At 39.9% G+C, this 16,077-nt stretch overlaps 1 protein-coding gene across 16 annotated transcripts in view; it reads right to left on the reverse strand.

The window, feature by feature from the left end:
• The window catches only part of MCTP1 (multiple C2 and transmembrane domain containing 1), a 521,742-nt gene that overhangs the window by 90,211 nt on the left and 415,454 nt on the right, over positions 1–16,077 (reverse strand). For 13 of the 16 annotated variants that reach the window (XR_007127466.1, XM_047730108.1, XM_047730109.1 and 10 more), the window contains one exon: positions 11,109–11,228. The exons of the other annotated variants lie outside the window; for them this stretch is intronic. Coding sequence is in view for 12 of the 13 variants with exons in the window: in XM_047730108.1 (XP_047586064.1) it covers positions 11,109–11,228 (120 nt within the window). In the remaining variant the exon portion in view is untranslated. The remainder of the gene's footprint in view (positions 1–11,108; positions 11,229–16,077) is intronic. 16 annotated transcript variants of the gene reach the window in all.

Genomic DNA, 16,077 nt, shown 5'->3' on the forward strand with positions numbered 1-16,077 from the left:
TTATGAACATTTTCCACAAGCTGATAAAGACATACCATTTGGTTTCCACTTTTAGCTTGTTAACTGAGGTCTTGTACTTTCTTACCACCTTTCTGAACCAGGGACAATAAATCTTCACAAATATCATAGGAAACTCTGCCAACACCAATCACTACAGAGGGCATGATGCTTAGGACCAGTAATGCAAACTAGTCATGAGGTCATGAGTCAGCCACAAGGTGCTTCTGTTGGTCCTATATCCTACCTCCCTCACTATAAAGTTCAAAGGAGTTTTGGCTAGCTACAAGGAGAATGAAAAGTCTTTAAGAAGGAACAAACAGGCTATCACTAAAAGCAGGGAGAGTAAAAATAACACAGCCACCCTGAGAACTGAGACCAAAATGATGAGTACCCTTTTCCCCCCTCTTCTCCATCCCCTTCTTCCATTACAGAAGCAACATAATTGTGGGGGCAGACCTTTTGGAAGAATGGAGATAATAAAACCATTTGGTTGACATACAGGTAAATGCTGGGGTTGGACACTTTGGAGAACCATCTAGGTGATGAATTCTTTGGATCCAAGGGAGGCTTTGAAGGGAGTTTTAGAAAGCTGGTTTTACAAGGAGTTTCTAGGGCTCCAGGGGTCATCTGGGGCCCAAATAAGAGGATATAGTTTATTTATGGGGGTAAGAGCTTCAGGTTTCTCTCAAATTTGGCCAGGCAGTTCATTTAGTGGGAAAGGAGCAAGATTTCAGGGCAGAAATCCTCTAGAAGAATGAAGCTCAGCTCTTTACCTTGTTATATTCTCACGTGTGTCTTTGGAGAATCTGAGCAAGTTGGGAAGGATTTAGGCAAAATTGGAGAGTAACTGGAAACATCCTCTATGGTGGTTACCCCTAACTTTAAATTCTGTCTTCTGAGTCCTCACAGATCCAAAGCAAGCAGTATGCCTTCCACTGAGGAGAATCCTCAGTAAATTGACTTTTAAAAATAGAAACGCTTTCCTTTACATCTTTCTCTATAGGAACGGACATGTCACATACAGGTGACATTCATCTTCCACCATTCTATAATTTTATCTTTCCAATTTGAAGTTTAGATGCAGTCTGAGAAGACAGCAAAAGGCTAGCCAATAGACTGAAGAAGTATGAAAGGCAAACACGGAGTTAGGGAGTGAAACGGACAGACTGAAGGGTAGAATGGGAGCTGTGGTCACAGATAAACACCCCTTTTCTTTATGTATGCAGCACATGCACAGACATCTGGGGTGATCTAAATGTCTTTTGGTTGTACACGTGGCACATCACCTACCCGCCTCTATCAGCTCAGCACATCTATTATGTTCACGCACTCGGTTTAGTTGTTCGTTTCCCTCACAGACCGCAAACTGGCCTGGGCAAGGATCCTGTCTTAATTGTCTTTGGAACAAGAGTTAGCACTGTGCCTGGAGATGTTCAATAAACTTTCATTGAATGGAAATACTTATGCATAAAAATTAGACAATTTTTGATTTGGAAAGATTAGACTAAAATATTTGTTCATTCATCACAGTTTTTGAGCAACTACTACACTGCCATGTCTGCGACATCTCGTTCTGTGCTGGGATTAAATACACAAATGCGAAATACGATGAGAACAATTTTAGGCTGGTAAGGAAGACCCACAGTGGTGTGATTATTACCATACAGTGAGAGGGATATGGGGTCTGAGAGGGGTGAGGGCATATGTTCTGAGGGTACATGTTGGCAAGGGTAGGCTGGTGGTAGGGGTCAAGAGTAGGAGGGAAGTCAGGGATGGCTCTCAGGAGAAAATGATAAAAATGCTAGGTAGTTACCCAGGAACATATACACAAAATATTAAAATCCTACTGGCTGGCAAATTAGTATTAATTTAGTAAGCCAAAATACTCAAAATGCACAGGAGCTCTGACCCAGAAACTCTCCTACAAGGATTGCCTCAAAGGGCATTACCAGAGACCACATAGAGGATCTGGTCAAAAGATTTCTCTACAGCATTATTTGAGATGGCAAAAATCTTTGAAACATTTCTAATGTAAGTGTTTAAGAAAAAATTAAGTAGTCACATGGTGAAAACTATGCAGTCACTAAAAATCCTGTGGTTTTCCAGTGATTTAAGGGATATTTCTAAATAGTGTTGATATAAAGAGTAGGTATACTAACAGTACATTTAATGTGATCCAATTTTTGTAAAAAACAAAATATGCCTGACAAAAAACAGTAAATTTATTTTAGTAAATTTATTTTTTGAGAAAAGAATAGATGGCATAGAGAGAAGGTATCACTATCTGGGAAACCACAAACAGCCTCCACTCCGGGTAACTGCTGCTTCCAAAGCAGCTACCATGCTGGCTACCCTCAGTCCCCATCTCCTATATCCACCAGCCCTCAAAGCTTCCCTTTTCCCCAAGGTGGAAGGGGAGAGCTACTGTTGCTGCTTCCCCCCCCTTCTAGCCCAGTCCCCACCTCATGATCCCCTGGTGACCTCCAGGACCAGGACACGCCCTCCTCCTCCTAGTTGTCAAGGCCATCAAGGTCCCCCACAGCCTGAGGAGGAGCCTCAGGGGCTGTCCCAGCGTGAGCACCGGGAGAGCCCACCTCAGGGACTGCAGAACCACCATATATTGTACTTGCAGGTCAAGCCCTTTGTGCGCAGCTCTTTGGGCAAGCACTTCAGGAGCTCCAGCCACCTGTCACGTCATCACATCACACACTGTGCCAACCTGCACGTCCCTGCCCCGCCCCTCCCCCCGCCCCTGGACAACTCGCAGCCGGTGCAGCCATGTGCTTCTGTGAAGTTGGAGACCTGGCCTGTGCTGCCCCTCCCTGGGCCACCATGTCTGTCCCACACACACTGACCGCTGGCTCTGCAGAGGTTACCGACTTATCCTGAGCCTCAGTTTCCACATCTACATGATGAGAAGGACATCATCCCTTCTTTCCCTGCTTCTTACGGTGTTTTATGGACCAAGCCTTTGCCCTGTCAGGGCCTGCTGAATGGGTGCCAGAGGAGTGGAAGACAGGGTTCTGGTCCAGCCTTGCTGTGTGAGTCTTTACAAGTGGCATAACCTAGGTTTCCTGCTCTCCCAAGTGTTGAACACTTGTTTTGCAGGTAAAAGAGATGACAAAAGAGCAGGGACACTGTCTAGTTCATTTTTGTGGTCTTCCCCTCCCCAACCTTTTACCCAGGACCCTCACCTCTTGTTCAATAAACATGCTGCCCTTGAACACAAAACTAAAAAAAAAAACCAAAAAACAAAAACCATACAAACAATTCTGCTGGAATCCAGGGGAAGTAAAACTGAAGTTATCTATGGTTTGGGTGGGGCCTGCTCATGAGGCTGTCTTCTATACCATTCTTGAAGAGGTTGGAGAAAGACCAAAATAGCCAGACAATCAGAATATTGTTTCAGAACAGATCACCTTCCTAAAGCTCTTGAGAAAAATAAACAACAACAACAAAAAATGTGCAACGTAATGTAACTGAAATAAAGTTACCAAATAAATACAGAACATCTAGTTACATTCGCATGTCAGATAAATAATGAGTATTATTTTAGGATAAACATCTGTTTATCTGAAATTCTAATTTAACTGGGCATCTGTATCTCTACTTGCTAAATCTGGGAACCCTAAATTGGGGGTGAATTCAGAGAGTTTTAGGAGCTGACGTTTGAGAGAAACCTGTAGGGTGGAAGGCCTGGTCAGCTACCAAGACGGAGGGGATAGTAAATAACATGGCAGTCAGGTGGGGGACATTTGAACAGTGTCGAAAAATTGTGGAAATCTGTTGGTCAATGATGTCCAGAGCCTGATGAGGTGTTGATCACTGATGTCTGGGGACACCAGTCTATACAGTGAGTGATTATCTGGCACAGCTAAGCGGTTGGTGAACAGCTTTCAGAGAAGTCATAGGGGATAAACTTTTGTACTGACATCTGATTGGCTGTTGGTTTCTTTTTTTTTTTTTTTTTAATGCTAGTGACGGTGTTAGAAAACGAAAGGTCTGGTTCTTTTCATGGTCCTTCTCAGATTTTTGCAAGCTGGTGACCTTCTGAAAAAATTGAGAAAATTGCTGTTGAAATAAACAGGAAGAAGAAAAAAGTGATCCTCCATTTTTAGATGTGTTTATAGGCTGTATGACTCAGTGCTGCTTCTGTTAAGAGCAAGTATGTGGTCTTTTTTGGTACTGAGATGCAAACAGAGGAGGCTTGTGGTCTATGCTACTTTCCATGAATGATCAAGTATTGAAGTAGAAAAGGTCTAACTGTACATTCCAAGTGTTTTGCTTATGGAGTCCTCTCTCTTCTCCTCTCCATTTTGGCCAGCCTCTAGATTCTGTCAGCAATATCTCGCTTGTTCAGTAAGCTACACATTCAAATATTGCACCACGGACTTCTTTGAGACCAGCCGAGAGAATGATCAATCTACCCGATTCACAAGAACTCAAGTCAAACAAGCAGATGATTCTTGGCTGGCTTGTATTTGGTGGGCCATCCCACGTTGTCCCATCAGCAGCATTTCTAGCAGCAAAGAACATTCTCTCCTCACAAGCTTTGTTTCTAGAAATAAGTACCCTGGGCCTAACCGAACCAGATCCAACAAGAAACAATATCCAGTACTATTCTACACTTGATCTTAGCCAAAAGGCGGAGAAGCGATCTAGTACCATTCTAATGGGTGAAAGCAGAATCGAGGGTTTTGCCATTTGAGGAAGCTAACAAAACATTTCAGTATTTACTGAAATAAGTATTTTAGCAAGGCAGACTTTGGCTCAATTTGTGTCACAGTCAGATCATGAATCAGAGAATGATTTCATTGATTTACCCTACTCTTCAGTCTTTTAATGCCTCCATTGATTAGGCAAGTGAGACTGCTATGTGGGAGGAATATCATGACAGTGAAACTGAATGTTCTTTTAAAGTGTAATTAAAAAACACCTCTTGAAGAATCTTTGTATGTCAAAAATATTCAAAGATTTTCTTCACTAATGTGAAAGATTCTTCACTTTGGTTTACTCTTCCCATCCATGCTCACCTGGGTTGAGTGAAGGTAGTAGTCCTACAGGTCATGAACAATCCTGAAATTAGTGGGGTCACCTGGGATCAAACAAGGGACCAATGCAAATTCTTGAGAGGTCACTGGGAACTTCATAAGGATTTGGGGGAATACCTGGGATTCCACGTTAGGCTCTCAACATTTAGAAAGTAAGCCCTTGGGAGAGGCACGACCAAGCATATACCATGAAAATAGCCTGGGCTTCAGAACAGGGAAGAGCTGGGTTGACATCCCACTTCCTCTATGGAACTCATTATTTATCTTCTTTGGTTTTGAATTTCCTCGCTTGTAAAATGATGATAAAACTAGTTAGAACAATCTACTTGATAAGGTTATTGTAAAGAATTAAAATAGATGATGTGTCTAAAAAGGCTTAGCAGGATACCTGATACATAGAAGTTGCTTAATAAACACCTGCTCTATTTCCCTGAAGGCAGGGAGGAACTGGAGGACGGAAGTGGAGTGGGGGGCAAACGAGGGTTTTCCATCAGTCTGTGTTCTTGAAGGTGGAGTTAATGCTGCTGGATTTTCTAAAACTCGAGGGAGAAACTTGCTCTAAACCTGCCCAGGGAGACATGGGATGTATCAAAATGAAGTCTTAAGAGTCATGCACCTGACGGGTGGTTAGGGGTCATATTTCAGACGGATCAACAGACTCTAATACCCATTTTGCTACTTTCTAACTGCATGCCTTTTCTAACTGCGTGCCTTCGGGTAAGTTATTAAATCTCTCTGGCCAGTTTCCCTATTTGTAAAGCAGCTAGGACACCCATCTTCTAGGGGGTGCAAGAGGCCCCTGGTTTGCTTAGCCAACACAGGTCTTCCCTTCTCTGAGCCTTGGAGCCTACTCTGTAGCTTGTACCTTCCCCCAACCAATATGGGTGGGTGCCTGGAGCAAGGCTGTACATCATAAGGGCTGGAGGCTTAGAGGCAGAACCCCACTGTCTCACAGAAAGACAAGTGTGTCCTCTTGCCCCTTCCTCAGCTGTGTCCAGGGAAGTCCGCGCCTTGCCTGCCTTAGGGTCAGGCTGAAGGGGAGGTGGGTAGACAGACAGATGTGCTCGTGGCCCAGGAGTGGAGGACAGCAGTGGTTAGGTCTTCTCATGGTTCTGCTTGAGCTGGATTAGCTGAAAGGTGATGAAGTTTAAGCCCCTTTCTGTTCCTGTTCTAAATAAATGCTTTTGAACAAGGACAACAAAAAAGACTTCTCTGAGACTTGGAGACTTGATTCCCTCCTCTCAAGGAAGGGCTCTTGTGGCTGGGCTCATTCCACCTGTGCTTGTCTCCTCGCTTGCCACAGAGGAAGAGACCGGGCGGCACTTGACTTAGGAGGACCCAAAGTATTGGCTGGACTGATAAAATCAGCTTTTCTCTCCTGGGGGCTGAGATGAAGCTCATGCTGAAACAAAGTGCCTAACAGGGAGCTCAGGGTAATAAGGATTAAGTGGTTTTTATTTATTTATTTATTTATTTATTTATTTATTTATTTATTTTAAAATTTTTATTTTTTAGATATTTTATTTATTCATTTGAGAGAGAGAGAGAGCACAAGGAGGGGGAGAGGTAGAGGGAGAGGGAGAAGCAGACTCTCTGCTGAGCAGGGAGCCCGATGCGGGACATGATCCCAGGACCCTGGGATCATGACCTGAGCCGAAGGCAGACACTTAACAGTCTGAGCCACCCAGGCGTCCCGATTCAGTGGTTTTTAAACCCAAAGCAAAGGCAACTTCCTGGCATCTGCTCCTTAACTTTAAAAAAACTTCAGTCCTTGGGGTGCCTGGGTGGCTCAGTCATTAGGCATCTGCCTTCAGCTCAGGTCATGATCCCAGGCTTCTGGGATGGAGCCCTACTCCGGGCTCCCTGCTTAGTGGGAAGCCTGCTTCTCCCTCACTCTCCCTCCTTGTGTTCCCTTTCTGTGTCTGTCAAATAATAAAATATTTTAAAAAACAAAAACAAAACAAACAAAAAACTTCAGTCCTCAGTAGCTACAATGTGGATATTGTACAAGCCTAATGGGCACTGGGGGTGTGGCCAGGGGTGGGGGGTGAGGTGGGGAATTTTCCTCAGGTTTTGAAGTGACAGTTCCAACCAAGACAAGCATGACATTGCTGTCTCTATAACCCCTTCATGCCAAAGACATTTCTCAACGAAACATGTATTTATTAAATAGTTCTCCCCCCAACCCAGAAAAGCCTAACAATTCTCATGCCAGAAATTTTAATGTCATGGTGTGAGTGTAGGTAGATTCAGATGTAGGAGTGCTTATTTTTAACAAGTCCAATTGGGAAACAGCAGAGGTGAGATACCATTTCGAACCACACCTCTTTCTCACGTGCACGTTCAAGTCACATAGCATTAGCCTCACGACCAACTGTTTCCTCACCCCGTCCTCAAAGGGTTCAGCTCATTAAATGCAGCAAAACTTCCTCAGCAAAGATTACATCTCATTTTTCTCATTAAACCAGAACAGGCACCATGGCAGGGAAAAGACGGGATTTATGCAATCTTACATATCCAAGAAAGGATATGGTCTCCATAATAAACGACAAACACACAAAGAAATCCTTTCCTATTTTAGTATTAATCTCAACCATCAACCCATACGGTGAAGATAGAATTTTTGCCCATCTGTGAACTTCTCATCTTTCCCCGTATTTTCTTTTTTCTTTGAATTTTTCAGGTCATGAAAATGTTATTCCTTTTTTTCTCTTGCTATACAAAGCTCAAGGTCAATTTGACTTGTTTTTCTTTTATCATTTTCATCCTAATTGAATGTTCTCAGCTAAATGTACAAATGATTTTTTTTTTCCCCATGAGAGGAAATTTGCCTGCCCGCCCACTTTCCCTCCTTCTCTCACTCTCTTTTAAAACAAAAAAGTTTCTGGAATCACGCAGTGGTGTGATTAATGCACTTCAGAGATTACCTAAAGTTTGCACACATGCTGAAAGATTCTGCATGCTTTTGGGGACAGCAATAAGGACTTAGGGAAGAACACCATTCCTCCAGTGCTATGCACTATGGCGTAGAGCCAATTAGACACAGCATGGGAGCACCCATCAATATTTGGCCTTGATTTACATATATATGTATGCACATGTATATGAATGTATAGGTATATGCATAGATGCGTGTGTGTGTATAATAATCTATAACCAGCAAGGTGTAATCCAGGCTTGTTTGCAAAAGGAGCCATAAGTTCAAATGCATAGCTAGGTATGGGAGAAGACACTTAATTAGACAAAATGAATTTAAGAGTTTTATATTGTCTCAACTGAACCACTGCATAAAAAACTGAATGAAGTGTTGTGATTGCTGCTCTGGTGTCTAGGAAGAACAGACTACGTGGACAGTGTGTTTTGGGCCAATAAAAGGCAGTTACTGAGAGTTATGGAGTATAGCCAACATTCCATGAAACTTGGACTATGGACTGTTACACCATGGACTGTGCTGAGGAATCAAATGTCCATGGTTAGAGGGGGAGCTCTGTTAGAGATGTGCCTAAAAGAAAAGATTCGGTAAATACAAGTTTGGAATTATATTTTGAGGAAAAAAAGGGCAGTAGAGAAATTTACATAGTCTATAACTTTTCTTTCTTTCTTTCTTTCTTTCTTTCTTTCTTTCTTTCTTTCTTTCTTCTTTCTTTCTCTCTCTCTCTCTTTCCTTCTTTCCTTCTTCCTTCCTTCAGCTTTTATTTATTTGACAGAGACAAGCAATATAGAAGGAATATAAGCAAGGGGAGTAGGAGAGGGAGAAGGAGGCTTCCTGACAAGCAGGGAGCCCGACCGACGCAGGGCTCGATCCCAGGACCCTGGGATCATGACCAGAGTCAAAGGCAGAGGCTTAACAACTGAGCCACCTAGGCAACCCTGGAACTCTTCAATAGAAATAAAAATTCTTAGAGATTTGGAAGCACAAGGGGATATATTATATGTGACTCTTTTCCCTCTACAAGTGTACCTTTCCAGCCAAGGCAGGTATATTCTGGAGAAGATAACAAGTAAAATCTATAGTTACAGAATTTTTCAGTAAGAATACTCAAACCAATGACTAAGTATTGACGATAAACCCCCTCATAGGATTAAGAAGCTGAAACTAAATTACCACTTTTTCTTATTTGCAAATAATCTTATTTGCAAATTTGTCTCAAGGCAACTGAATGAAAAGTAGATATTCTTCTCTCTCGACAATCTCCCTGAAATAAATGGTACAAAAAAGCAATTGTCTGAGAGAGTCCCATTTTCTTAAAGAAAACATCCTGGATTAATTGACAAAAGTACCTATTTGTCCCCATGACACCAATGCTTATGGCATTTGGGGCTTGTCTCTCAGTGTGCAATTTAAATATATACCCATAAAATCTTTGCCAGTAATAACTTCTTGTCGTTGATACTGCCTAACCATTAAAATCTCTATTAACAATCTCACGTCGGATTTGATGAACCTTACAGAAAATGTTTTCAACACTTCAGACTTGCAAGACACTTGCTAGGTAAAGTGGGAAATGCAATGATGAACTAAGAGTCCCCTCCCCCAAATTTACAATCATATGAGAGGAACAAACATATATAAATAAAAGAGTAAAATAAACATGGTGTGTTGTTGGCAACTTTGCTATATGCTTGGTGGCTATGCCTCAGGATTCTTCTTTTATTCTGACGATAAAATTTTTCTGAAGAAGTATATTCACCTGGTGTTACCAGTTGAAGTGTAGTTTGCTTGAATTACTTAGTAAAATTTTATTTATTTATTTATTTATTTATTTAGAGACCGAGCTTATACATGTGAGCAGGGGGAGGGGTAGAGAGCGAGAGGGAAAGAGAGTCTCCAGCAGACTGAGTGTTGAGCATGGAGTACAATGCGGGGCTCGACCTCAGGACCCAGAGTCCATGCCCTGAGCAAAAATCAAGAGCTGGATGCCTAACTGACTGAGCCACCCAGGCACCCCCGCTTGAGTTATGTAAAAGGGAGAAGTTTTAGGTCACAGGTATGTCTGTGCAAACATTATGCTGCTGTTATAATGAAGTATTATATAATACTGTTAAACTGATGATCAGATAACTTTGGTTCCTGCACCATTATGGACATGGTAGATGGCAAAACCTCCCGATTATAAATCAAATGTAGACCCTCAATGGGAAAAAAAAAAAATCTATGTAATCTGATGAAGACAAACAGCCAACAAATAGGTTCTCACGTTTCTACAAACCTTTAAATTCTTCTCAATAGCTATCTATGAAGTTATCAAATTGCAAATATCCTATTTGGAGAGGACACCTCCCTTCCATTCCTTTATGTATTGGAAAGTTTTTTGAAGTAGTATGTTCACTAAGGGTGTTGTGACTGAGGTACTGTAAGGGGAGTGAAAGTTGGCAGAAGAACAAGAGATACCATTATTATGTGGCTAGCTTCTGCTTGCTCTAAAACTCTTTTTGAGAGAGAAGTGGTCTTACAGATTCTAAAAATTTTCAAAAATGCCAGAGAGGGCAGGTGGGTTCAGTATAACTTTCCCTACTTTATCCTCCAGCTGTACTCCTGATACACCCCTGACATCAAGACGGATATTTGCTGTTATGCAGTGAATTTTCATTGAATTAAGGTACTTTATGCACTTTCCCAGGCCAACAAATCATCAATCTTTTCTTCCTTCCAATGATAGACTACAGAGAAAGGTCTTAAATAAAATACATTCATTTGGTCTGATCATAAATAATTTTATGACATTACCTCTTAACTCAAGATTAAGACATAAAAACAAATGACAGTAAAAGAAATACTCATTTGAAATAACCCATTTATAATTAAAAGTCATAGCTCATTCTTTAGTATGCTCTTGATTTTAGTGCCTACCAAGATGAGTCATGTTAGAAACAGGTGAATACTTTCTCTTATGTTAGGGCCAAAGGGTTGTTATTTTTGAACTGATTAAGACTTTCCTCTAAACTCGAGTGTTTATGAACAGAATTTCTGGTTTGTAAAATTGAATCAATGTTGATTCTGTCAGAGGGACGAAGAATAACAACAAAACACATACAAATAAGGAAGCAGAAACTTACTGTATCACGTTGCCTGTTATCTTTCCCTGATATTATCAAGAAGTAGTTCCATGTCAATAGTAACAACAGAACCAGTGGTATCATGTAGAGCTCAAAGTTCCAGACAACAAAGAGAAAGAGCTGGAGGAGAAGGAGAGAAAAAAAGATGAGTCAATTCTGACTTTCAGTAAATGGACTCTCTTATCCACACCCCACTTCAAAAACACAAAACTAAATGCTTCAGAACGGAAAGATTTATCTGGAAAACAAAGCCTTGAGAATTTGTTAGGCATTGTTCTAAAAGCACCACGGATCCCTGCAAAGTTAGTGTTAAGATTTTTACTTTGCTTAATTTCTATGAAGGAAAACCAATATCATTACTCTGACAACAGATAATTTTAATTTTTTTCATCTAGTGAAATTATTGTCAGGTTGGACAAAATAGAGGTTTTTTTTAAAAAAAAAAAAAAAAGGCTGCCAAATGAGCTTCACTACATTGTCAGACATAACTGGTCACTCACTATGCCTTAATGATAAAGAAGGAATCACTGTTTAATATCATGGACTTTTTTTTTTTTTAAATCTCACAATGCAACACACATAATAGGCAGATTAAAATACCAAGTCTGCACCTCAGAGCCAAAGAGCTCACATTATGAATAAAAGCACTGCTACCAATAAGTCTAAAAATAGGTTGGCTTAACATTTAACACTACCATAGAAATCAAACAGCTATTTAAAAAATAGAATAAGTTTGTCAAAGGAAATTTTTAAATGTCTATGCATATTAAATTTGAAAACTACCAACTCTCTATGTATATAAATTATTTCTTAATTGTAAGACAATTAGATTATGAACTCACCTAGCCTGGCAGGAGGAGCCACTCTAAGATCATCTGCATTGTAAAATCAGCAGCAATGTGTACAAAGTGTGTCTTGCCTTTGTGACTGCATGCCATCCCCCCCACCCCCCACCTCGACTCTCTTATAATTCTGCAGAGATCATCTAAACTCTCTAGATCTGTGGCTCCAGCTGCCAAGCAAGGCAACATTAAGTCAAATGATTTCGTGGAGGTACTGAAGAGCTGGATTCCATTCTGTTCGATTCCTAATGCATCCTCCCCTCAGTTTCTGCCTCTGTAAAATGGGGCTGAGAAGAGTATCCACCTGACAGGTTGTGAAAAATAAATAGCTGGCCCGTGTTAGGTTAACACACTGCGTGGTACCCAGTCAGTGCTCCAAAAATATTTGTGTTGTTGTGTAAATGTTTATCGATCACTTACGAAATTCAGAAAGTTAACTAGGGATAATCCTTAGTCCATGACTGAAAACTGGAAAGTCATCTGCCTACTGAGATTAAGCTAGACCATAGTGTGAGTGGAAATTTGAGTCAGGTGGTTGAGGTAACACAGACATCAGGCGTTTGATAGGCCAGCAGGGTTAGGAGCAGTGCCCTGAGAACACTCACGTCAGGCAGGGCAGTATGGACCATTTACAGCCTTCTTAATACGCTTCAGCCAAGCCTACCACCTAGCAAGATGGTGGAGAAAATCAACCTGTGCAGAGGGATAGAAAAACCCATGGCCTAAGGACTGGAAGACAGATTCTAGGCATTAGAAAGTCACTCTGCCTTGGTGTTTTCATTTCTAAACACACGGGTCTATAGACCCGATAATCTTTAACATCCCTTCCCTAATATTTAAAATGATTTCATGGCATTACTGTGACATCTGTTGCTATTGTTCTTGTTTTATGTGACATTAAATCCTGAATTCTTGGGATATTTATACCCAGATGGACACCAACAAATAATGATTTAATAACCCAAGAAATGACTTCTGGACAGAATTACATGGTAACTATAGATTCAAGTTCCTGAATAAGAAAAATCTCAAATATATCAGTGCATGAGACACAAGTCTCATCTTTACTTTCACAAGTAGAAGGATTTCCAGAAAAATAAAATATTTCTATTTAATTTTTGAAATTTATGCAATATATATAAAGATGATACAAATTATAATTGATGGTTATGATTATTTTATTAAAATGTGTTTTTAAAAGATAATTCTTTATTCAGGAAATGAATTAAGGCAAATTTGACAGACATGAACACATGTGAAAGGGAAAATTATTTTTGGCTAGAATCCATATTAATTCTTTACATATTTATTTGCAAAATTTAGGCAGTTACTAGAATATAAGTTCTTTAAGGATAAGGACTTTTTCTTTCTGTTCACTCTTCTACCCCCAGAGCACAGAACAGTGCTTAGGAATAGAAGGTGTTCAATAAATATATATTTGTTGCATTAATGAATAAATGGGCACTGGGTTCTCAAGTCTTTTAACATAAGTCTACTTTATTATTGTTTTAGTAAAAGTGCTATATAGCCACTACATGACATCAAGTAACTTTGTGAAAGTGTATTCAGAATTACAGCCTGGGATGACACTAACTAATTTCTCACTGAGGCACATAAAGATTCTCTTTCTATTCTGGCCATGAAGTTATAAACAGACTTGCACATTATGGTCTGACCACTGTCTTTCCTTTTGGAACTTCCTCTATGTTTGTCTTTTCTGAGGACGTTCACATGACTTGGTGTGTTCTGGCATCACAGATGGGACTCAGATGATTCCATAACAATATGTCACCAATCGTATTCATTTGAAATTTATTAAGTGCAGATATTCCATCTTGTAGTGTCCACTCACTGGTGTTAATTAGAGTTCTGAGGTCACCCAGAATAAAGTTACTTGGAATGTCTATATGTTGGTGTTAGTTGGAGGACAGGTATTGCATAGAAAAAACTTTCTAGATGATAACCAAGTAATCAAGACACCTATCATGCCTTTTTCTTCTCTAGATACAACATCACTAGTTGCTGAAAGCACCAGTCCACAAGGTATGGTTTCTGGGGACATCTCCACTGTGGACATCATCCTTTCATCACATCTAAATTCATAAGCAAGCAATAGCTTTCTTAAAATACAGTGCTCAGAACTGACACGACACATTAATACCTGTGGTATTTATAAACTTAACAACATGGGCAGCAGAACATAAGATGGGGAAAGATACAGAAGAGAGAGAGAGAGAAAGGTAGAATTACATTAGTTTCATAGATCTTGGTAATGCAAAAATAATCTTCCCTATTTCTTTTTCTTTAAGAATCTAATATTTAGGTAACTAAGTAAAGGAGCTCTACTGTTGAGAATACCTTTAAAAAAAAAAGAGCTGAATAAACTCTAACTATAAAAGTATTCATTTTTTAAATTCAATATCTAACCGGAGATTTCAAAAGGTCAAAGTAAAAAAGAACATAAAGACCGATTAACAATAAAATATACTTACTGAACATTTACTATGTGATACACAATAGTTGATGTTCAAAATTAAGATATGGCATGGTCTTTAGATTCAGACTGCTATAGTGAATGGCTACATTCACTATAGTGTTAGTGATTGTTATAATACTTATTAGCAGGAGAGGATTGTCTAAAAAAGCCCTCAGAGGAGGAAGGGTCCCTTTTAGCTTATTGTCTCCACATGCAAGCTTCCCTTCACTCAGGGCCCACCTGCATTGAGCTTGATGCTTTCCTACCAAAAAGCCACAATAACACTCAAGACCAAGTCCTCAGTGTCGTCCTAGGGCAGCATGTGAAAGACCTCTCAGAGAAAACCCAGGAAAGCCAAGACACTATAGGAACTATCCTTGGTCCTGACTTCACTTATTCCTAAGTTTGAGAGAAAAAAGTCAGATATCGTAACAGGCTAAAATGGGGTGGAAAAAGAAATCTAGGTACAATAAAAAAAAAAAAAAAAAAAACAACCCTGGTACATTCACAGAATATAAAATACAAACCATAAAAATCCTAACATTTATCCTGACCCATACTTCTAGAACCCAAACTGAAGCTGGCCCAAACTGCTGAACCACAGAATCATCACTAAATAAATGGTAATTGCTTTAAGCTACTAATTATGGGGTGGTTTGTTATACAGCAAAAGCTAACTGATACATATTCTTTTTCCCAAGAGACAATGGTGTATAATAAATATGCTCTGGACCAGAAGACTGAAGAAGTGGTTTGAGTTCCATTTCTGCTGTTTGATCATCTCAGGACTTTGAGCAAGTCAGTTATTCTCTTTTATTTCAGTCTATTATTTATCAAATGGAGATGGAAACACTGGTCTATTTCACAAGCTGGCTGTGGGGAATAACTCCTATAATGTATGTGGAAACGCTTTATCACAATGTACTCAGTAAGTTCAAGTATTATCAATTTGATGCTTTTCATATTTAAAATTGTTTCTGAAAAATTCAGAGACTTTATAAACTAATACGCCAAGAATGGTCATTATCATAACTTCAAGCAGTTATAGAAGATGCGTGGTATCTTCAGAGGGATCTGTGTGCAAAAAGGATATGTTGGAAGGAAATAATAAGTATTCAATAGCAGGGTTGCTGTTAAAGTTTTCGCTTATAGCTGAAACAAGAAAAATCCAGGTCTTCACATAAACTCATGATTTCTAATTAATGACATTATCCCACACTGGAGTTCACACATTGTGACTCCAGCCTTAATCAGGCTTTTAAACATCAACCATTTTAAACAACCTCATGCCCCTAGATATAAAAGAATCTTGTTCTTGGGGCACCTGGGTGGCTCAGTGGGTTAAGCCTCTGCTTTCGGCTCAGGTCATGATCTCGGGGTCCTGGGATCGAGTTCCGCATCGGGCTTTCTGTTCGGCGGGAAGCCTGCTTCCTCCTCTCTCTCTGCCTGCCTCTCTGCCTACTTGTGATCTCTCTCTGTGTTAAATAAATAAATAAAATCTTAAAAAAAAAAAAAGAATCTTGTTCTGAACTAGCAGTTTTTTGACGGTCAATTCCTGTTGATTTTTTTTTTTTTGCTTTTAAATCATAATACTTTTTATCTAAATCAATGTTATCTTGCTTATGACAGTAGTATCAACATCAGAGAAAGC

Source organism: Lutra lutra, chromosome 5 (assembly GCF_902655055.1).
Source record: "Lutra lutra chromosome 5, mLutLut1.2, whole genome shotgun sequence".
Taxonomy (NCBI): Eukaryota; Metazoa; Chordata; class Mammalia; order Carnivora; family Mustelidae; genus Lutra; species Lutra lutra.